At 37.4% G+C, this 24,058-nt stretch overlaps 1 protein-coding gene across 3 annotated transcripts in view; it reads left to right on the forward strand.

The window, feature by feature from the left end:
• PRDM15 (PR/SET domain 15) overlaps positions 1 to 24,058 on the forward strand; it is a 178,280-nt gene that overhangs the window by 78,661 nt on the left and 75,561 nt on the right. For 2 of the 3 annotated variants that reach the window (XR_013482842.1, XM_078146478.1), the window contains exons 6-8: positions 10,964 to 11,188; positions 13,218 to 13,350; positions 20,399 to 20,446. Coding sequence is in view for 2 of the 3 variants with exons in the window: in XM_078146478.1 (XP_078002604.1) it covers positions 10,964 to 11,188; positions 13,218 to 13,350; positions 20,399 to 20,446 (406 nt within the window). In the remaining variant the exon portion in view is untranslated. The remainder of the gene's footprint in view (positions 1 to 10,963; positions 11,189 to 13,217; positions 13,351 to 20,398; positions 20,447 to 24,058) is intronic. The other variant, XM_020976245.2, reaches the window with a different exon arrangement.

The following is a 24,058-nucleotide window of genomic DNA, read 5'->3' on the forward strand; positions in this document are numbered from 1 at the left end:
GATAAAACTTAACTCTGCCTAGGCTCGTTGTTGAGAGCAGGGTCCTGTGGAAATTTAACTCAGAATAATCTAAGAACCGGGGAGGTCTGACTTATCTGATTTGAGCGATGCAGGAAAAAAAGATTGGGAAAGGGGCAGAAGACAGAGATCAATCACTTAACTACACATTTTCTGCATTTTAAGAAAGATAACCTCTTTATAATTATATATTACTTTAGGTGATACTTAAGAAATTTAATTAGTCATTGGGACTAGCCATATGGAACTCATTATTTTCTTTAGTTTGATCTATTTCTCTCCCAGATTTTTACCCACATTCCTATACTTTTTACTGATTTTTGTTTTTTATATGAAATAATAATCTTTATATAATATTAACTGATAAGGTGAGAGATATGTAATTAGAAGTCATATCATTTAAATATGGCTCTTTATCTTTTTGTCCTCTAGAATGTGCAAATACAGAACTGAGCTTGGAGTTTAACTGTTATTAAATCACACTGATTAGATGGATTCTGGATCAAGAAGAAATTTCTGAGTACTTCATTTCTAGATCATTAGAATATTACTTGGAACTGAGAGATTTTTTTCTTCCATGCAAGTTTCAGGGGCAGGGATATTAATGTTATTTAGAGAACAAAAAAATCTTACATTGATTTGGAATGCCTACTTAATGACTATCTTAGCATTTAATTCTAATCAAGATTAAGAGAAAATTTGTATCAAATTTTGACCCCATATATTTTAGACTTTTGAACTTTGTCATTTTGTTATGTGCATAGATAGAAATATTTTTGTTTATCATGTAAGTTATATATATACATATATATATATATATATATTTTAGGTAGCTAGATGGCTCAGTGGATAGAGCACTAGGCCTGGAATCAGGAAGACCTGAGTTCAAATTCAACCTCAGTCACTAAACTTCTGTGATTAGAAAGCTCAGCATATCATAAGGGAGGTCATTTGCTTTTTTTTTTTTAGCATTATTTAATTCTCTTATATAAATTTTCATTGATATCTTTTGCTTTAACATTGCCTAACTTTTCCTCTATATTATTTCTTCCCATACACCGAGACAAAAAAGCCATCTCATGTATCAAAGAAATTTTTTAAAAAGAAAAAGAGGAAGAGGAAAAAAATCATCAAAAAATAATTTATTGAAAAAAATCTGACAAAAATATGCAATGCTGCATATTCATGGACTGCCTACATCTGAAAAAGTGTGGGGAGAAGAGTCTTCTCACATCTTTTCTTTGGGGCCAAGCTTATTCTTTGTAATTTTCAGCATTCATTTTTAATTGTTTTAGTACTTAGACATAGATTCATTGTTGTTATTGTCTGACTTTTCACATACCATAGCATGCCTATACTGTCCATGGAGTTTTCTTGGCAAAGACACTGAAGTGGTTTGTCATTCCCTTGTCCAGTGGATTAAGGCAAAGATAGGGATTAGGGAAGGCTTCCTGTAGAGAGTGGGATTTTAGTTGGAACTTCAAAGAAGCCAGGGAGGTCAATAGTCAGAGAGGAAGAGAGAGAGTGTCTTAGTGTCCTCTGGAAAAGCCAGAGAAAATTCCTAGAGCCAAGAGATGGAATGTGTTGTTCATAAAAGAATTAGGAGGTCAGTGTCACTGGATCAAAGAGTATTTGCTGGGGAGTAAGGCATAGGAAGAGTAGAAAGGCAGGAGAGGATTGGGTTATGAAGGGTTTGAACATAGCATTTTGTATTTTTGTTCATGGAGGCAATAGGAAGCCATTATGTTTAATGAGGGGTGTGTGTGTGTGTGTGTGTGTGTGTGTAACATGATTAGACCTGTATTTTAGGACAGTCACTTTAGTAGCTGAATGAAGGATATATTTTAGTGGGGAAAGACTAGAAGCAGGCAGACCCACCAGCAGGCTTTTGTAATAATTGAGGTGTGAGGTAATGAGGACCTGCACTAGAGTAGTGACAACGTCAGAAGAGAGAAGGGGGTACTGTAAAGGTGAAATTGACAGGGAGGTGGGTTGGTGAGAGAGTGAGGAATCCAGGATGACACCTAGGTTGCTTGCCTGAGAGACTGGGAGGATGGTGTTGCCTTCTACAGTAATAGGGAAGGTGGGGGAGGGAGAGAATAAAGGGAAAGATTTATTAAATTTAAGATGCCCACTGGATATCTGGGATAAGATGTCTGAAAGGCATTAGAAATAGAGGATTAGAGATTAGTAGAGATAATGGGTCCCTACAGGTAGATTTGAGAATCATCAGCATAGATATGGTAATTAAATCCATGGGAGATAAGATTACCAAGTGAAGTAGTATGGAGGCAAATCTGAAGAAGACAGAACCCTGAAGGACACCTATGGTTAGAGGGTGTGATCTGGAAGAAGATCTAGATAGAGAAGAAGTGGCCAGATAGGAGGAAAACCAGGAGAGAGTGATGTCCCAAAAATCTAGAGAGAAGAGATTATCAGGGAGGAGAGAGTGATCAACAGTATCAAAGGCTGCAGAGAGGCTGAGAATGGGAATTGAGAAAGTACCATTGGATTGGCAACTAAGATCATTAGTAATTTTGGAGAGAGGAGTTTCAGTGGGATGATAAGGTCAGAAATCAGATTGTAAGGGGTTAAGAAGAGGAGGGAAAGTAGATGGCCTTTTTGAAGAGTTTAGCTGAAAAGGGCAGAAGAGATAAAGAAAGGATGATAGTAGAGAATGAATCCAGGATTGAAAGGATGAATCCAATGGGGGGTTTTTTTCAGGATGGGGAGACATGGTCATGTTTGTAGGCAGGAGGAAATGAACTAGTAGAGAGGGAGAGATTGAAAATAAGTGAAAGTGGAGAAGACAGATAACACAATCTGAACAAAAGAGGAGACAAAAACTTGAACATATTGGAGGTGATAATTTTGAAAGATTTGAGGAATTGATTTTCAAGCTATCTGAATATAACAAATTATTGGGGGTGGGGGGAAAATCACATGCCATATTATTCCAGCAAAAAGTGATCAAGATGATGTCAATAACTATCAATCCATATGCCTACTTTCTTAGCTCCATAAAATCTTTATGAGAACTATCTATAAGTAGATTGATAAGGGATCTCTCTGAAGCCCCTGACGCTGTTGATCATTCACTCTTCTTTCATACTGTCTTCTCTCTAGGTTTTTGGGACGCCCCTCTCTCCTGGTTCTCCTCTGTTCTTTCTCTGTCTCTTTTGCTGGCTCCTCTTTCAAATCACTCTCTCTAACTGTAGGTATTCTTCAGGGTTCTGTCCTGAGCCTTCTTCCTTCTCCCTCTGCTATTTCACTTGGTGATCTCATCAGCTCTTAGAGACTGAATTATGATTGATGTGTTGTTGATTCTCAAATCTTCCTATCCTACTCCAGTCTCTCTGCCGATCTCCAGTCTCACGTCTCCAACTACCTTTCAGATATCTTGAATTATAAACATCTTAAACTCACTATGTCCAAAGCAGAACTTTCTTCAAAACATCTCTCTTCCTAAACCCCACGCTACCCCCTCCTTCCTACCTTCTTTATTCTTATAAAAGGCAACACCATCCTCCTAGTCTCTCAGGCTTACCACCTAGGAGTCCTCTGGAATTCCTCACTATCTCTCACCATCCCTCTCCTCATCCATATCCAAGCTGTTGCCAAGGCCTATTGATTTTACCTTTGTCATATCTCTCAAATAGCGCAGGCCTTCATCATTTTATACCTAAACTATTAACCTGCTGCTGGGTTAGCCTGCCACAATTCTCTCCACACTCTAATCTATCCTTCCATTCATCCACTAAGTGATTTTCTTTTCTTTTTTTTAATTTTTATTAAAGTTATTTTCCTAAAGTACAAGTCTGATCATGTCCACATCCCCATCTCCCCATTCGGTAAACTCCAGTATCTCCCTGTGGCCCCCAGGATCAAATTCAAAGTGCTCTGGCATTAAAAGCCCTGCATGAGCTAGCCACCTCCTACCTTTCTAGTCTTCACTTCTTGACATGTGCTCTTCATTCCAATGATACTGGCCTCCTTGCTGTTCTATAAACAAGAGGCTCCATCCTCAGCTCTGGGCATGTTCTCAGGCTGTCGCCCCCAGGCCTAGAATGCTTTCCCTCCTCTGCTCACACCACTGACCTCCCTTGCTTTCTTTAGGTACCAACTAAAATCCCTCCTTCTATAGGAAATCTTTCCCATCCCCTCAAGTCCAGTGCCTTTCCTCTGTTAATTATTTCCTATTTATCCTATATATAGCTTACTTTGTATATATTTGTTTACATGTTGTCTCTCCCATTACATTATAAGCACTTTGAAGGCAGGAACTGTCTTTTTCTTATTTGTATCCCCATACTTAGCATAGTGCCTGGCACATAGTAGGCACTTAGTAAATGTTTATTGATTAATTGAGTTCTTCTCCTTTGGTCCTTAAACTTATTTGATAGCTAGCTAGCTAGATAACTGTATTTTAGTATGTTTAGTTTCTTTTGTATTTTTGTGCATTTCTATGTAACTTAAGCATTTAAAAATGTTTTCTGAGAAGTGGTCCAGCTTCACCAAATTGCCAAAGGGCAGACAGAAAAAGTTTAAGGATTCAAAAAAAAAAAGGTTAGGACTCCTGTTTAGTGGCTTTGGGTAGGTAATTCTAAATTGCTTTCCAGAATGGCTGGACCAATTCGCATCTTTGCCAGTGGTACATTAGCGTCCCTGTTTTCTGTGTTTTAGGGGCAGCTAGGTGGTGCGGAGAATAGGGTGCTGGCCTAAGAGTCTTCCTGACTCTTCTTCCTGAGTTCAGTCCTGGCCTGAAACACTTACTAGCAGTGTGACCCCGGGCAAGTCACTTAACCCTGTTTGTTGCAATTTCCACATCTGAAAAAATGAGCTGGAGAAGGAGATGGCAAACCACTGTAGTAGCTTTGCCGAGAAAACCCCAAATGGGGTCACAAAGAGCCAGGCATGACTGAAAAACAACTGAACAACAATTTCTATGTTTTATTATATTGTCTCTTGTCATTTTCTTTGATGAAGTTTTCTAATGTTTCCATGATCTGTCTGAAATGGAGAAGAGAATATGGTGTGATATCTGTTTCTTACTTCAATTAAAAGCAAAGCTATCATTAATGAAACTTTTACAGAAATTCACCACATACTAAGCCATAGACATATTGCAAATAAATCTAAAAAGGTAGAAATAGTGAAGACATCTTTTACAGACCATAACATAATAAAGATAGTAATCAATTTAGAGAGTACAAAACAATACACAGACCTCAGTGAAAACTTAATAATGAAATTCTAAACGAGTAGGTAAAAAAACAAATCTTAGAAATAATGATTATGGGAGGGCAGAGTCGAGATGGCAGAGAAAAGGCAGGGATTTCCCTAAGCTGTCCTCAAAACCCCTTTAAACAACTTTAAATAATTCCCCACGACAAATTCTGTAGCATCAGAACCCACAAAAGGAGGAAGTGAACAATTGTCCAGCCCAAGACAACTTAGAAGGCCAGCAGGAAAGATCTTTTGCACTACAATGAGAGTAGAATACAGGCTGCACCCCAGTAAACCATCAGTAGGCTTTGGGGGTGACTGAATCAGTGGTGGTTTCCAGATCTCTCAGCCCACAGATGATAAGGGAGATCAGGAGATTACAGGAATCCCTTTGCTGGCACCAGAGGCAGAACTCTGTTGTGTTGCCTGTATGTGGGTTTGGGTCTCAGTCCCAGGATGAGGAGGAGTATTAGCACACCAGAGCTTGTAGCTGCAAGGGAGCTGGGACCCTGGTGACGGTTCCAGGCCAGAAAAGAGTGCTTGTAGTAGCTCACAGACCAGAGCACAGGCAAGGAGAATGGTAAACACATCTCTCCTTAGATCATACCACCTTGGAAGAACCAAAAACTTACAGGTACTCAGAATTATCTCTGAAAACAGCTGCACAAAAAACCTGAAGCTTGGGACAGTGCCCCTTCCACTCCAGAAGCAGATGCCCAGGTAAGCTTAGAGTTAAAAGTCAAGAAATAGGCTAGAAAAAATGAGTAAACAGCAGGAAAAGATCTTGACTATAAAAAGTTACTGTGGTGACAGGGAAGTTCAAGACACAAACTCAAAACTGCTACATCCAAAGCCTCTAAGAAAAATATGAATTCATCTTAATCCATGGAAGAGCTCAAAAAAGGATTTTAAAAATCAAGTAAGAGAATTAGAGGAAAAACTGGGAAGAGAAATGAGAGTGATGCAAGGAAGTGAACAAAAGTCAACACCTTCATAAAGGAGACACAAAAAATACTGAAGAAAATAACCCCTTAAAAAACAGACAGAATAGGCCAAATGGTAAAAGAGGCACAAAAATCCAGTGAAGAAAAGAATGCTTTGAAAATCAGAATTAATCAAATTGAAAAAAGAGGTACAAAAATCCAATGAAGAAAAGAACTCATTACAAAGGAGAATTGGCCAAATGGAAAAGGAGGTACAAAAGCTCACTGAAGAACATAATTCCTTAAAAATTAGAATTGGACAGGTGGAAGCTAATGACTCCATGAGACATCAAAAAAAAAAATAAAACAAAATCAATGAATTAAAAAAATTGGGGCAGCTAGGTGGCGCAGTGGATAGAGTGCTGGCCCTGGATTCAGGGGGGACCTGAGTTCAAATCTGGCCTCAGACACATAGCACTTACTAGCTGTGTGACCCTGGGCAAGTCACTTTATCCCATGCCTAGCCCCCCCCCCCCCAAAAAAGATAGAAGAAAATGTGAAACATCTCATTGGATAAATAACTGACCTGGAAAATAAATCCAGTAGAGATAATTTAAGAATTATTAGACTTCCTGAAAGCCATTATCCAAAAAAGAGCTTAGATGTCATCTTTCAAGAAATTATCAAGGAAAACAGTCCTGATATTCTAGAACCAAAGGATAAAATGGAAATTAAAAGAATCCACTGATTACCTCCTGAAAGAAATCCCCAGTTGAAAGCTCCTAGGAATATTATAGCCAAACTCTAGAGTTCCCAAGTCAAGGAGAAAATATTGCAAGCAGCCAAAAAGAAACAATTCAGATATGTGGAGCCACAGTCAGAAAAACACAAGACTTAGCAGTTTCAGATATGATAGTTTAGAATATGATATTGGAGTGGAAAGAGCTGGGATTTCAACCAAGAATCACCTGCTCAGCAAAACTGAGAATAGTCCTTCAAGGGAAAAAAATTGATATTAAATGAAATAGAGGACTCTCAAGCATTCTTGATGAAAAGACCAAAGCTGAATAGAAAATTTGACTTTCAAATATAAGACACAAGAGAAGGATAAAAAGATAAACAGGAAAGAAACCATAAGGGATTCAATGAGATTGAACTGTTTATATTCCTGCGGGAAAATGATACTTGTATCTCCTAAACGCATTCTCCTTATTAGATCAGTTAGGAGTCTGCATAGACAGAGGGCAAGAGTGTGAGTTAAATATGATAGGATGATAATCTAAAACAAAAAAATAAAATTAAGGGGTGAAAAAAGAGGAATGCAGTGGGAGAAGGGGAAAGGGAGAGGATAAAATGGGGTAAATTATTTAACAAAAAAGAGGTGTGAAACAGATTTTACAGTAGATTGTAAGATGGTGGAGGCAGGGGAGAGGGAGTGTGTGAACCTTACTCTCGTCAGAATCGGCTCAGCGGGGGAATAGCATACATATTCAGTTGGGTATAGAAATCTATCTTACCGTAGGGAAAGGGGATGAAGGCAGGGGGGAAGGGGAGCTGTGTGTAGGCTAATAGAAAGCAATGGGGGAGGTAGAAGTAAGAAGCAAAACACCTGAGAACAGACATGGTGAAATGAGAGAGAGTAGGATAAACAGGAGGGGGAAATAGAATGGAGGAAAAATACGTAGTAATCATAACTGTGAAAAAATTTCATAGCAGGTTTCTCTGATAAAGACCTCATTTCTGACCACTTCCTTTTTCACTTATTTTTATTTTTATCTTTATTTATTTATTTTTTGGTTAGGCAATGTGGTTAAGTGACTTGCCCAGAGTCACACAGCTAGTAAGTGTTATGTGTCTGAGGCCAGATTTGAACTCAGGTCCTCCTGAATACAGGGCCGGTGCTCTATCCACTGTGCCACCTAGCTGCCCCTAAAGACCTCATTTCTCAAATACACAGAGAACTGAATCGAATTTATAGTAATAAGAACCATTCCTCAACTGATAAATGGTCAAAGGCTATGAGCAAGCAATTTTCAGACAAAGTAATAAAAGCGATCTGTAGTCATATGAAAAATGCTCTAAATCACTATTGATTAGAGAAATACAAATTAAAACAACTCTGAGCTACCACCCCATACCTATCAGATTGGCTAATATGAAAAGGAAAATGACAGATATTGGAGGGATGTGGGAAAATTGAGACACTAATATACTGTTGGTGAAGTTGTATACTGATTCAACAATTCTGTAGATCAATTTGGAACTACGCCCAAAGTGCTATAAAACCATGCATACCTACCCTTTGATTGAGCAATACCACTAGTAGGTCTGTATCCCAAAGAGATAAAAAACAAAAAGGAAAATGACATATTTGCACAAAAACATAGCAGTTTTTTTTAGTGATGTCAACGGATTGGTAATTGAAGGGATGTTCATCAGTTGGGGAATGGCTGAACAAGTTGTTGTATATAATTGTGATGGAATACTATTGTGCTATAAGAAATGATGAACAGGATGCTCTCAGAAAAAACTGGAAAGACGTAGCTGAACTGCTGCAAAGTGAAATGAGCAGAACCAGGAGAACATTATATACAGTAACAACAATATTATGTGACAATCAACTGTGATAGACTTAGCTTTTCTCAGAAATACAGTGATCCAAGACAGTTCTAAAGGACTTTTGATAAAAAGTGTTACCCATCTCCAGAGAAAGAACTGATGGGGTATGAATGTAGTTCGAATCGTACCTTTTCTTTATTTTTCTTGTTTTACTCTTTTGTCTGTATTTTTCTTGACATCATGACTAACTTGAAAATATGATTTGCTGTATCAGATTGCTTGCCTTTTTAATGAGGAGAGAGTGGAGGAATTTAGGGAGGGAGAGAATTTGGAACTCAAAATTAAAAAAACAATGTTAAAAATTGTTTTCACATGTAATTGGAAGAAAAATTAAATATTAATTTTTTAAAAACATATGTGAAACATGACAATGCTAAAACAATGTCAGAATTTCTGAGTTGAAGCTAAAAGAGCCCTATGAGGAAAAGTAGTATCTGTTTACAAACATGTATTAACAAAATAGCACATAATGACTTGAATATATATTGAAAAAACTAGCAACTTAACTAGCCTAAAAAAAGCACAAAAAGAGAGAGAGAGAGATTGGAAATTAGGGGAGAAGCAGATAAACTGGAAATAAATACTTCAGAAGCTATTAACAAAATTGAAAGCTGGTTCCTTGAAAATACTAACAAGATTGATAAATCTTTAATAAATTTGATTAAAAAGAAGAGGACAGAAACACAAATCACCAAAATAGCAAATGAACATGGTAAAGTTACAAGAAAACCATAAGAAATAAAAAATTATCAGAACCTGCTATGCAGTTATATGTTAACAAAACTGAGAACATAAAAGAAATGTTACCTTCAAAAGTACTTGAAATGGACGCTTGATACTTATTAGCTGTGTGACCCTGGGCAAGTCACTTAACCCAGATTGTCTCACCAAAAAGCAAAACAAAGCAAAACAAAAAATACTTGAACAGAAGATCAAATGGGGATCTTAAATAATTCAGTATCTGAAAAGGAAATAGAACGGACTGTTGTAAAGGAACTACCAGAAAACAATCTCCTGGACCTGATGGATTGATTCATAGGACAATTGTATCAAACTCTTAAAAAAAAACGAACTAATACATTGGTATTCCAATTATTCTCAAAAAGTTGAGAAAGAGAGCACTATACCTAACTCCTTTTTAAGAGGCAAATATTGTTCTAATACCTAAGCTAAGGAAGGATAAAGCAAAGGAAAACTGTCGTGGATATCATTAATCAATATTGATTCAAAACTAACAAAACAGTAATTTAAGAAATCATTCATTATGATCAAGTTGGATTTATATTGAGCATTCAAGGATGGTTCAACATCAGGAAAAAAATTAGCATAATGGATCATATTTAAAACAAGTAAAGCAACTTTTAAAAAATTTCACAAATGAATGAATGACTAAAAAAGCAATTATTAAGTACTTACCGTGTGCCAAACATTGTGCTAAGTGCTGGGGATACAAACAGAAAAGACTAATCAGTTCCTTCTCTGCAACTGCTTACCCTCTAACAACATCTGAAGGGGAGATGACATATGAAAAAGTCCAACTATGTTAGAAAGTCCTTGAAGTTCTATAAGTTGCAATAGCGGGGGTTGCAAGCTTATGGAAACCATTTGTTTCTCATGAAGGAGAATTCACCTTGATATATGTGTGACTTTTTTAGAAGTAATCATAGTGTTTTGTGAAGGGCATAACTTTTTCTATAATAACAATATAGCAGTAATAAATCACATTTATGTAGTTGTTTAAGGTTTATGAAACACTTTCCCAACAATAGCTCTGTGAGTAGAAAAACTATTTTATCCTCCTTTTACAAAACTGAGTCTCTGAAATTTTGAGCGACCTCACAGAATCAGCTTTAGAGCTGTAAGAGGATGTTGAAGTCATCCAGTCCAATAATGGTCCAGTAAGGAGGGTCACAAAACTCGTGCTTGTCTCAGACAAAATTGAAACCTAGGTCTCCTGACTTCAAGTTTTTCTACTATGTAGTATGCTGCTTCTTGGGAAAAAAAAAACAAAGAGTGATCTTCCAAGCTAATAACAACATGAGAGGGAATAATGGTAGAATAACATGTATATGTTTGCACATATAAAGAATTTTAACATTAGAAGAGACTTTAGAAATCACCTAGTCTAACTCTATTGAAATACCCAGTATTTCCTGCTTGTTTCTCTCTTTTTATAGAACATGTATTGAGTCATCTGGAACAAATCAAAGGCATGCCTCCAGCCAGCCATAATGAAATAGCTCCAGATAAAGAAATAGAGGTACTTCCTAAGGATACACCTGTTGTTTCTGAAAGTGGCAGTGCCAACAGAGAACCAAAGAAAAAGCCCCGAAGAGGTAATAAAAACAAAACTTCAAAAGGTGAACAACCTCTTGTCATCATTGAAGAGAAGGAACCAGCGGGTGAGTGGCACTGATCCCTAGGAAATGGCTGCCAATTTGATCATTGGTAGAGTCTCATTTCTTGGGATCAGAGACCTTAAAGATGAAAAGAACTTCAGAGAAAGAATTTAATCCGTGCTTTCATTTGACAGATAAAAACAAACAAACAAACAACTGAGGTCCTTAGTGATGTATATAAGGCAGTATTTTTAAAAAGATTATTCTGGCATTGTTGTATAGGGTGATCAGAGTGGATAAAGACTGGAGTCTTGAGATCATTGCAAAAGTGCAGGTGATGGAGCAGCTAGATAGCACAATGAATAGAGCACCAGCTCTGGAATCAGGAGGACCTGAGTTCAAATGTGGCCTCAGACACATAATACTCACTAGCTGTGTGACTCTGGGCAAGTCACTTAACCCCAATTGCCTCACTCAAAAAAAAAAAAGCACAGGTGATAATAACAAACAACACATTTCTTCTATAAGTTTGTCTTACAAAGCACGTTCTTTATAGCAGTACTGTGTAGCAAGTAGTAGAAGTATTATGGTTATTTTACAAAGAAGAAAACTGAGGTTTGGAGACTTTTAAATGACTGGTTAATAGTCTTGCTCTTGCAGCTGTCAGAGCCAGGGTTCGAACTACAAAAATCTCTGCTGACACCAAATCCAGGATTCTTCCCACTGGCATTTCAGCTTCCTATATGTGAGGTGATTAGAGCCAAGAAAATATGTATCTTAATGGTGTCTAATAAAATTAGATTTTATTGTTCATCTTATGGTTTTGAAATCTCTTAAAATGAGACCAGTGGCCTTCTGTTTACCAAATTCAAGCTCAACAGCCTAATTAGATTATTTTTTTTCTACATAAATTCCACAGTTTCTGAAACTTTCCACCAAAGCTTTTTCTAGCATATTCAACCAATGTGCTTCTTAGGAGTTGATTTTCCAGCTTGCACATTACCTAATCCTCTGGCTTCTTCTTTGTGTAGCCTGTTATGTGATGGTACTCTTTCATGTATCAGAAAAGAAGATGAGTATAAAGAAAGAGAAACATAATAAAATTTACTTTTCACAAAATCTCTGATACTGTGGTTCTATGAGTCTATAACATTTAATGATTTTCCTAATGTTAACTTGGGGAGAAGATCAAAACTAGTATCTACAATAAGGTTTGAAAGTTATATTATCTATTCCAGTTTCTATTACCATATATTTCCTAATTTTGAACATTTTTAAAACATCAAAACTACTTAGCTACAGATTTTTATTAATCATCTTTATACACATTTAGGTATATGTAAAACTCAAAGATTTTACTGGAATATACATTTGAAATTATTTTTGGTAGCTTTGAGAAGAAAGATTTGGAATATTTCAACCTTTAAAAAACACATTCATTGTAATTTATGTACCTAAGGTCATAATGAATTATGGCACTTATGAAAAAAATAATTTCTTGGTGTTTTGGTTTTATTCTTAAGGATTTAAAATGTAATTTACCTTTATGGCAGCTTGGTATGGTGAAAGAACACTGAATTTGAAGTTAGAAGGCCTAAATTTATAAGGACCTGAGATATTAGGATCATGATCATGGAAAATTCACAAGACTCTCAGAGTTCCAATTTATTCATATTTAAAAATATATATAATAATTATATTATTTATAAAGTTGTTATAAGGAAAAGACTTTCTAAGCTTTAAAAAAGCACTAGATAAATGTGAGCTACTCTGATTCATTATGATCACCATAAACACATAACCATTTTGAAGGCAAGAACTTAATTTTGCTTTCTTGCATTTCATACTATCAGGATTCTGCAAGATGACTAATTTGACCTTGAGTGTTTCGTTTTGTTTTGTTTTAATCCAGACTTACTCTAATTATCACATGATTTTAGTGTGCTTTTTATAAACATTTCTTAGTTTGTTTCAAATATTTTGCCAAATAAATTGTGTTATTTTTACAAATTATTTGGGTTTTTTTTGTTTTTTATGTATATTATGTAAGTATATATAATTTATATTTCTCTCCCCCTCCTCCCCCCATCAGTGGATCAAGTGGCAGAAATTATAACAGAAATCCCACCTGATGAAGACCTTAACTCAACTACAGATGAGCGGATTATGGAGCTCGTTTTAGGAAAGCTGCCCAGTACTACAAAAGATATCAGTTCAGTTCCAAAGTAAGTCATTAGTTAAACTTTTTGTTCTACCATTGCTGACAGAATAAGATGCCTAATAAGAAGTATTGGAATTCCTTTTATTAGATAGGAGGCACTCTTCAAAATGACTTGATGAAAATGGGCCACTTTTATTTAATATTATGGAGGGTTAAATCATGCATTGTTTGACATGTTACAAACATGCTGAAGTCTCCCTATACAACAAAACCCTTCTTTTGGCCCTTTTATTACTCAGACTATGATTCTATCTCTTTGCCTTTAATTGTCAAAGTTCTTGAAAAAATATTCTGCATTACTTGCCTTTATCTCACCAGTCCTTTTTTCTTCAACCTCTTACATTTTTTTTTAACCTCTTACATTCTTGTTTCTGTCCCTCTCACATTCTTGAAACTGCCCTTTTTTAAGTAACCACTGACTTTCTCCTTGACAAATTCAATGGCCTTTTCATAGTTCACATTCTCTTTAACTTTCCTATACCATTTTACATTGTTGATCACTTTCTTCCTCTTGATATATTCTGTATGTCCTTTGTGAGACTACATTCTTATGGCTCTCTTTCTACTTCTCTGAGTATTTCTTCTTCATCCCATCTGCCTCCTTCTCTTCCTTCTTTTGCCCTCTCTATATGTAAATATTTGCAAAAGTTTACCTCTGTTCCTTCAATATATTTCCTTCTTGGTGATCTCATCATCTTAGAATTCAGTTAGTTGCAGGAACCTCAAAGGTCATCTTGTCCAAACTGTACCTAAACAATAATATTTTCCATAATAACAAATCCTCAGTTTGGTGCCTTACAATAATGAGAATTAATTACCTCTCAACTCAGATCACTCCACTTTGGGACAACAACTCTTAATTGTTAGGAAGTTTTTCCCTTACATTTCCTAATCTGTCTTTCTGCTACTTCTTCTTGTTCCTACTCCTGTCCCTTGGGGCCACAAAAAACAATTTCATTCCCTCTTTAATTAGACATTTCTCCAAATAACTGATGACTGTTATCACATTTTTCCTACCTCCTTCTTAAGCTACCTTCTCTCCTTCTGAGTAAATATCCCAAGGTCTTCCATCTAATTCTCATATATCAGGCTTCCCTTGTCCTCTCCCCATCTTAGTTTCTAGCCTCTGAACACATTCCAGTTTGTTGGTTTCTCTTAAACAAACATTAGAACTCAGAACTGAGCCGGGTATCTGATGACTGATCTAAGCAAAGCTTAGGACATAGAAGTTGCAGCATGAAACAGTTGAAAGAACACTGGATGAGAGTCCAGAAAACCTGGGTTCCAGTACCACTTCTGTTATGACTTTTATCATTCCGGACAAAATTACTTTATATTTCTAATACTCAGATTCCTTATTTGTAGAATGAGGGAATTGAACTCGATAGCCTCCAAAGTCTCTTTGAGCTCTAAATCTATACTTCTCCAGTCATATGTTAATTGTTTTCCTCATTCTGAATGCTGCACTTCTATTAATTCTGCCTAAGACTGCAGTAGCCTTTATCTACTCTATCACATTGTTGATTCACTGAGATTGGAGTAGACTAAAATCTCCATGTCTTTTTTTTTTAAATGAACTGCTTTCAATTTATTCCTCTTCTATCTTGTATTTGTGCTATTATTTTTTAAAGTATAAGAATATGACTTTGTAGTCATTACTATTCATTTTTAAAAATATCTTATTTCTGAAAGATTATTTTATTTAATATGTTTGACCTCTAAACAGCATTTAGTTTGCTAATATAAAAGACTACCTTAAAGGCACTTGTCCAACAGGCATCTCCCATGCAGACATCAAAATAATTTAAGATTCCTTCAAAGGTACAGCAACACATATAAGCCTCTAGACAACTGTCTGATCACTCACTAATAGGCATGAAACAGGGACATAAATCTTCACCAGAGTTATTCACTACTGTTATAAAAGTTGTCCCCCACAGAATCCATATTGAAAAGGGATTATCTATGGATGGTAAGGTCCTCCAGATGCTCCTGTTTTTGCATGACATTGTTCAGTCACCCTAGATTTACAGAAACTCCTAAGTGAGGTCCATATCCACTCAAAACACTTTGATCTAACAATCCTCACAAAAATAACAAGTGGTTAAGGAGGGCTTATTGTACAGATAATGGCATGCAGTTTGAGAGACAATGAGTTTTGTATCCAGAATTAAATAAGAAAATAGCATGCTATATTGATATATTGATGATATATGTGATATATTGCTATATATCTCCTTTGGGAGATTGCAAAACTCCTTTAAAAATACCAAGTGCCTCCCAGAAACAAATAGCCATCCTTTTAATATCAGTATTTATCCTGACATTATATGACTATGAGCCATGAAACATAATCTCTGAAGAACTGAAAATAGATATCAAGAGTGAAGTAAGGGATGTCATCAAAGAAGTTTATGTACGAAAAAGATGAGCTGGTCATGTTGCAAGTATCAGAGCCTAAATGGCAGAGTAGGAAGAAGTTCTGTGAGCTTCCCCCTCCCCCAACTTCTCCACATATATCTAGAAAATGAAGCTGACTGAATCCTAATTGGGAAAGGTTGACATCAGGAGAAAGATGAAAAAGTCTGTGGACACTGGGGATGGGCTTTAGCCAGGAATAGGCCATGTAGAACATTCTGGCTCAGGGAGAGTCTGCATAACAGGACAAGAAGAGGTCCCAGATCTAGCATAGAGGTTCCTAAACTTGTACAGTGTGCAGGAATAGGTTCAAACAGAAGACCTTCATCACTTTACATTTAGACTACTGCAGTAGCCTGCTGGTTGGTCTGTCTGTCACACATCTCTCCTTACTCCATCCATCCTCCATTCTGCCATCAAAGTGATTTTCCTAAAGCACTGCTGTGACCTACCTAACTGCCATACTCAATAAAGTCTAGAGGCTTCCTTTTGCCTCCAGGTTCAAATACAAAATTCTCTATTTGTCATTCAAAGCCCTTCATAACCATCGCCCTCCACCCCCGTTTCAGTCTTCTTATACCTTAAACTTCCCACAAACTCTATATTTCAGTAACATTGGCCTGCTTGCTGCTATTGTTCAAGTAAGACATTCCATCTCTTAACCTGGTTTTCCCCCATACCTGAAATGCTCTCCCTCCCTCTTCATCTCTGCCTGCTGGTTTGCATGGCTTCCTTCAAGTCTCATCTAAAATCTACATCTTCTCCCTCTTAATTTGAATGCCATTTCCCTATTAATTTTTTCCAGTTTATCCTTGTTTTTGTATATTTGTTTTCATTGAAATCCTTGAGGGCAGGGACTTTTTTTTTTTTGTATCCCTAGTGCTGAGTATCAAGTCTGGCTCATAGTATATAAATAATTATTGACTAACTGATCGACTGATTCACTATCCAGTTCAGTCATAGATCCAAGGTGGACTAAGGAGGGGATCTTTGCCAAGGGAAAGACAATCTAGAGTAAGGAAAGGTTCCTGGCCCTTTACTATATACCAAGCAAAGAGGAAATTCAAAAGCGAGCAACAGCTATGTGGTTTGGACCTGGATGTGGACCTGGAAGGGGAGCCAGAACAAAGTTCCAACTTCTAGCCCAATGTGAAGCTGATAGCAGAATGAACAGGACAAGAATCCCAGACCAGAGTGGAACCTGCAGAAGTATCATTCTGAACCAGCTGGCTGGTAGTGGCTGAACCTAACAGGGAAGTCTGCTGGAACTCCAACCAGGGCAAGCCCACAGTCCTATTGCTCCGACTAAAACTCAGGTCAGAGAGCAGAAATCCAGCTTCCTCCTGGATCAGACAACTATGGAAGCATTGAAAGTTTTCAGGTCTGCAGTCTGAGATGTGCCTGAAATCCTTAAAAGCAGTACAGTGGGTAGAGCTGTGGGCCTGGAGTCAGGCGGACCTACATTATAATCCAGCCTCAGACACTGACAAGCTATGAAACTCTGGGCAAGTCATTTCACTTCTGTTTGCCTCAGGTTGCTCAACTGTAAAATGGGGATAATAACAGCACCTACCTCACAGGATTGTTGTAAAGATCAAATGAGATGATATTTGAAAAGCGCTTAGCACAGGGCCAGGCACACAGCAGTCAACATATAAATTCTTATTCCTTTCCTCCTTTCCTGGTACCCCAAGAAAGGAGTAGCAGACCTTCCCTTGAGAAGTGCAAAGAGCCTAGCCCTAACATAAAGTCCAAAGTCAGGAAGAAAGCTTGGAAATATGAGCAAACAAAAAAAAAGAATCCTGCCATAAAAAGCTATTGTGGCAACAGGGACACTCAAACCTATAGTCTAGAAGAAAAGAATGAAACAGCCACAAGCAAAGCCTCAACAAAAAACATTAGTTTGCACACAAATTCAACTAGAACTTCTGGAAGAGATGAAGGAAAGGGTTTGTTTGTTTGTTTTAAGAGTGAAAAATGTCTTTAGAAATTAAATGAGAGTGGAAAGAGCACCAGGCCTGGAGTCAGGAGGGCCTGAGTTCAAATCTGGCCTCAGACACATAACACTTATAGCTGTGTGAATCTGGGCAAATCACTTAACCCCAGTTGCCTCACAAAAAAAAAAAACCCAAACAAACAAACAAAAAATGAAATTAAATGAGAACACTAGAGCAAAAAAAAATTGGAAAGAAAAGAGAGTTATGAAAGAAAAGAATTAGAAAGGGAAATAAGAGCTTAGCACAACTAAGTTTGGAATGATAGGTTGGGTCAAGGTTTAGCAGGACTTAAAAGCTAAATAGAGGCATTTTTGTTTGATCATAGACACATTAGAAAACCACTGGAATTATTGAGGTAGAAAGGGATATTGTCAGATATATATTTAAGGATAATATTTTGGCAGCAGTACGGTGGATTGATTAGAGTGGGAAGAGGCTTGGGCAGGGAGATCAATTAGGAGATTGATGCAATAATTTTGGCAGGAGATGAGCATATTGGAGAGAGTGTTGGACCTGGAGTTAGGAAGAACTGAATTCAAATCCAGCCTCCCATGTTTACTTAGCTATGTGACCCTGAATAAGTCATTTAGTCTCTCACTGCCTCAGTTTCTTCATTTGTATAATAAGGTGATAATAGCACCTCCCATGGTTGTTGTAAGATAAAATGAGATACTATTTGTAAGACAGCTGCAAACCTTTGAAACACTATATTAATGCTAGTTGTTGTTGTTGTTGTTGTTATTATCATTATGTGATGAGCCACAACTAAGGTGGTATCTTTGTGAGTAGAGAGAAGGGGAAGACATGAGAGATGCTGTGAATGTAGAAACAGCAAGATTTGGCAACTGACTGAATATGTGAGGTGAGGAAGGTTGAGGAGGCCTTGAAAATGCTGAGGGTATGAACTTAAAACACTCCTTTGAGGTACAGTAAAATAAAATTTTCCATCCAGTTCATAGTAACTGTAGCACATGAATCCTACCTCATCCCCACAACCTCCCCCCTACCCCTGCCCTGGACCCCCCAGGTCATTCTACTTTTTTCTATCAGTTTGGCACGTTATCATGGGGATGAACACATGTACATATATAAATATATATATATATATATTTTATACACAAGATTAACACAAGGTAGTAGTCAGGAAGAATCTTCCTGAGTTTAAATCTGGCCTCAGACACTTACTAGTGTCCCTGAGCAAGTCACTTAACCCTGTTTGCCTCAGTTTCCTCATCTGTAAAATAAGCTGGAGAAGGAAATGGCAAACCACTCCAGCGTCTTTGCCAATAAAACCCCAAATGGGATCACAGAGAATTAGACACAATCAAAAACAACTGAACAGCAACAGGTGTTGGTAGAGAGGGCCCCAGTATCTAAGATGACCAGGAAAGGGTTCAGGTAGATGGTGCTGATTGAGCTGAGTCTTGAAGTAAATCAAGGAGATTCCAAGATGAAGAAATGAGAGGAGAGAGTATTCCAGGTATAGGAACAGCCAGTGCAAATGGGAGAGAGAAGATAGCACATCACACACGAGAGGCAAGAGTATGCCAGAATGACTGGACAAAAGAATGTGTGACAAGGAGCAATGTGTAAGATTAGATAATTTGGAAAATCAGGTTGTACAGAAATTTAAATGACAGAAGAGTTTATATTTTATCTTAGAAGCAAAAAGAAGCCGCTGGAGTTTATTTCGTAGGGAGTAGAGGTGAAATTGAGTAGCTAGGTGAGGCAGTAGTAGATAGAGCACTGGGCTTGGAATCAGGAAGACTTATCTCCATGAGTTCATATCTGGTCTCAGACACTTATAGCTGTGTGACACTGGGCAAGTGACTTAACCGTCTTTGCCTCAGTTTCCTCACCTGTAAAATGAGCTGGAGAAGGAAATGGCAAAAAATACTCCAGTATTTTTGTCAAGAAAACCCACAATGGGGTCACAAAGAGTCGAACATAACTAAAAATGGCTGAATAACAATATAAAGGCAGGAGCTGGCAGAGGAGAGGAAAATGATAAAATGTGCCAGACTGCTAGAGAAAAGTAGAATGAGCTGGTGGGGCAGAGGCAGGTGGGGTTCGTGTGCTAAGTTGCTATGATTTGAATAGAAAATTTTTACTTTACCATACCTCAACAGAGGAAAGTTTGCTGACTGAAGGAGATTAAGTAAAAGTCTGAAATGACAGTGACAAGTAGAGAGTATTCAACTGCCCCTCCATGATTACTACATTGAGGGGTGGTAAGAGAAGGTATAGCCAGTGCTGGAAAAGATAGTTAGTGATCTTCAGAGGAGAGCCAGATCTCAGTGACAGACAATAGGTGGAAAGAGTGTGAAAGAAAAAGGCCAGTGATTAGAGGTGGGAAGGGGGGCAGGGAATGGGGGGTGTCAAGAATGCCAGAGAACATAGTAAAAAGGGATGGATAAGGTTCCCCATACTTCCTAATTGTAATTGTATAACAATATCCGGTTACATCAATATACCATAATTTATTTGCCTGTTCCCATTTTATTGTACATTTAGGTTGATTCCAGCTTTTTTTATAAATCCAAATAATACTGCTATACATCTCTGTGAACAGATAACTCTTTTTTTCCTTTCTGATAACTCTTTTAAAGGGTGTGAATATTTTTGTAACTTTTGCAGAGGACTGACAGATTGGATATCACCAGTTTGCAATTCTCCCAGCAATGAGTGAGTGTCTCTGTTTCTTCATCTGTATTCAATTTCACATTATTAGATACAGGACATCATTCTATCCTGCTTTAAATCTTTTTTTAGATCTTGGTCAGCCAATGTATCACTCCCAACTTTATGTCATTTGAAAATTTGATAAGCATTCCATCTGTACTTCAATATCTTAATCATATATCTTGATTTGAAGAGAATAGGATGAAGGGAAATGCCCAGAATTTTCTACAAGAGACCTCTCTCTAGGTTGACATTGTTTCATTAATTCTGTTTTTTGGGTATGATAATTCAAACAGTTCCTCTAATTATATTGTCATCTCGCCCACGTTTCTCCAATTCTACCACAAGGCAGACAATGAGACACTTTGTAAAATATCTTATTAAAATCCAAGTTTACTCTTTCTACAACTTCTCCTTAATAATGTTTAAAAAGGAAATGTAATATAGCATCATCTATTTTTAATAAACTTTTTTCTTACTTTTAATGATTGCCACTTCCCTAAGTATTTGCTAACAATCCCTTTAATAATATATTGTACTATTTGACCTTATGTGCCAGACTAATTTTTTTAATTTTAGATTAGATCATGTCAACCTCCTGCTTAAAAACTTTGAGTGGCTCCTCATTGCTAAGAAAATAGAGTCAAATTTCCATGGCTTTAACTGTATTTCTATATATAATTACTCATGGTATAGACATTCAACCCTAAATTCTTCTTAAATGTTTCCTCTTAGGTGCAACATTGCTATCTTATATTCAGCATGCCTAAAATTACTTTCCCTTTAAAACCTGCGCCTCTACCTAATTTTTATTGTTTTGGTTACCATAATCTTCCAATTTATCTGTGCTTAAAACCTTGAAGTCATCTGTCTCTTCTCCCTGTCTTCTGCCTCATATCCAATCAGTTTCCAAGTTCTCTTGGTTCCACCTCCACATTGTCTCTTTAATCTGTCCCTTTCTTTCTACTCCCCTCCTTATTCATCTTTGCTACTGGACAATTGCAGTAATCTCCTAATCAGTTTAACTGCCATCTTTTTAAAAACAGATTCTAAAATTTCACCCCTTCCAATATCTCTCCCACACACCATGCTACATTAATAATTCTGATTAAAAACAAAAAAAGGCTGGTCATGTCATCCTGCTGATTACAAACTTTTAAGTTTCCTCATTATCTGTTGTATAAAATCTAAGCCTGACAATCAAGGTTTTCCACAGTCTGATCTCAATCCACCTCATGTTTTTTGGATGCCTTACATCATCAAGTTTATGTACTCTCTCCTTTTCTGTTAACATAATCCTTAGCTTTTCTGACTCTGTCTTTGGCTCAGAACTTGTTCCAGTGTGAGAGAAGCATCAGAAGCTTTTTTTTTCCAGTGATTATAGCTTTCTGTTGAGTACTGTACAGTATGAGCAAAAGTGAAAGCAGATGGGGTGAACAGGGGGCCTACCTGTCAGAAGCACATAGGAGACAGAGAGCAGGGAAGGATTTTCTGGAGAACCTCTCTGGTCACTCTCAAAGGAGTCAGCTGGGCTGGTCAGGGTGAGGCATTGCATTAAGGTCCCATGGTGCCTCTCTTTATCTTAGGTAAGAAAGCAGGGTTGGGACCTAAGTAAAGACTCTTGCTGTGAACTAAGGGAAGCTAGAGAATTTTGGTGGCAGTAATTTTTTTTTTTTTTGCCTAGTCATGTCTTGGGTAGGCTTAGGTTAATGGTTTACTCCCCAGGGGCAGATTAAACTAGGAGTAGGAAGTAAACTGGGGGTAGGAAAGGTCACTGTGACCACTATCCAAAGATTTCTTCTATCTGTTTTAAGGAATCTCTCCCTTATCTCATGCTCAGTGAGGCCTCTACTAGCATGATGAGGAAGTGCAGGATGATGGAGACACAAGTATAGCTATATTGGGAGAACATAGGGAGATGTAGGTCTTCTTGGACACCGACAGAGAATTAAAAAACGTACCGGAAGAGGCCTTGAACATCTTGCCTTTCCTTGGGTTCCATAGTGACTCTGGCTTTAGGGAAGGAATATTCTGATCCCACTCTTCCGTCCCTAAGCACTGAAAGGTGTGTGTAAAGTACATCTAGCCCCCAGGTTTTCTGAATATAGTTGTGGAAACATTTCACTGGACTGAGTGTACTTCCCTCAGGAATGCCAAAAACTCAGGAAAAGACTTTGAGGTATTTCTCTCAAATTCAGGGATGCTGCAAAAGGGAGGAGGTCCCACGCATTATTTGTCCCAGGGCAGACAGAAGAGGAGGATATTCCGGAGGACTCGGATGGTTGCTTACAAGGGTCAGCAGATTGTGATGGGTGAAGCCCTGCACAAAGATCTAGGGAACCTCTCTTTAGACTAGGTAGGTGGGTGGGTTTTTATAGACCTCATTGGCACTTCTTGGTGTAAACTAAGAGAAGCCTGTGAATTTTGGCTGTGGGAACTTTTGTGCCTGGTCATGATTCTAGGAGGCTTGGAATTAGAAGGTATTCTGTTTTGTTTGGCCATTTGTATAGGAGAGGGAGGTGTCCTAGAGGCATAGTGGACTGTTGGGCCACTGGGACCAATCTATATGGATTTCTTCCGTCTTCGTCTTCAGGCAAACTCTGCCCTTTTTCCATGCTCTTTTCTAAGACAAGAATACTCAAAGCTCCCAACCTATTCTGATTTCTAATTATTGAAATCCTACCCGTTCTTCAAGATCCAATTTAAATACTACTTGTTCCAAGAAACTTTCCTTGTATCAGTAACAGCATTTATTCATACCACCTCAGATTCTCTTTTGTAGCATAGGTATTTATATATGTGTCTTATCTTTCCTACCAGATTGTACCATGTCTTATTCATCCTTGTATCTCTTCTAATATCTTTTCACCTCAAAGGACCCTTAATAAATGTTTGTTAAGCTTTTGAATAAGTGAGGAATAGCACAAACATTTAAAACAAATTGGAACTTAAGTTTAAGGGGCCAGTCAATTATTCTTCATTTATTAAGTGCCTACAATATGCCAGGCACTGTGCTGGGGAGTGATGATACCAAGCCAAAAATGAAGCCGTCCTAGATCTCTGGGAGCTTATATTCTACCAGTAATAATAGTAATAATAATAGTTCACATTTATATAGCAGTTCCAGGAACTGTGCTGAGTGCTTTACAATTATTATGTCATTTGATCCTATAACAACCTTGAGAGAGAGGTGCTATTATTATCTCCATTTTACACATGAGGAAACTGAGACAAACAGAGATTAAGCAACTTGCCCAGGGTCTGAGGCCTAATTGGAACTCAGGTCTTCCTGACTCCTGACCCAGCACTCTATGCCACCTATCTGCCATAACAGCAATATTGTGTGTTTGTATGGTGACTCAATAATCAACAGTAGATTTTCTGGGTGTATCGTTGATAATGCATTAAACTTACATTACACTTAAGGTTTTGCTCTGTCTGTGTGTGTGTGTGTTTCAAAGAAAAAAGAGCTTTCATCTCTTTCCTAATTTTGAGCAAAGGAACAAGGAATATTAAAATTGTGATACTTGTTGTAATATATAAAGAATAATGAGAAAACATAATTTGTGGTTATCCTTTATTAATCTTCTCTTTTCCACCCAACTTTTTTGTTTT

The sequence above is a fragment of the Phascolarctos cinereus genome, unplaced genomic scaffold (genome assembly GCF_003287225.1).
Source record: "Phascolarctos cinereus isolate Bilbo 61053 unplaced genomic scaffold, phaCin_HiC Scaffold_726;HRSCAF=1367, whole genome shotgun sequence".
Classification (NCBI taxonomy): Eukaryota; Metazoa; Chordata; class Mammalia; order Diprotodontia; family Phascolarctidae; genus Phascolarctos; species Phascolarctos cinereus.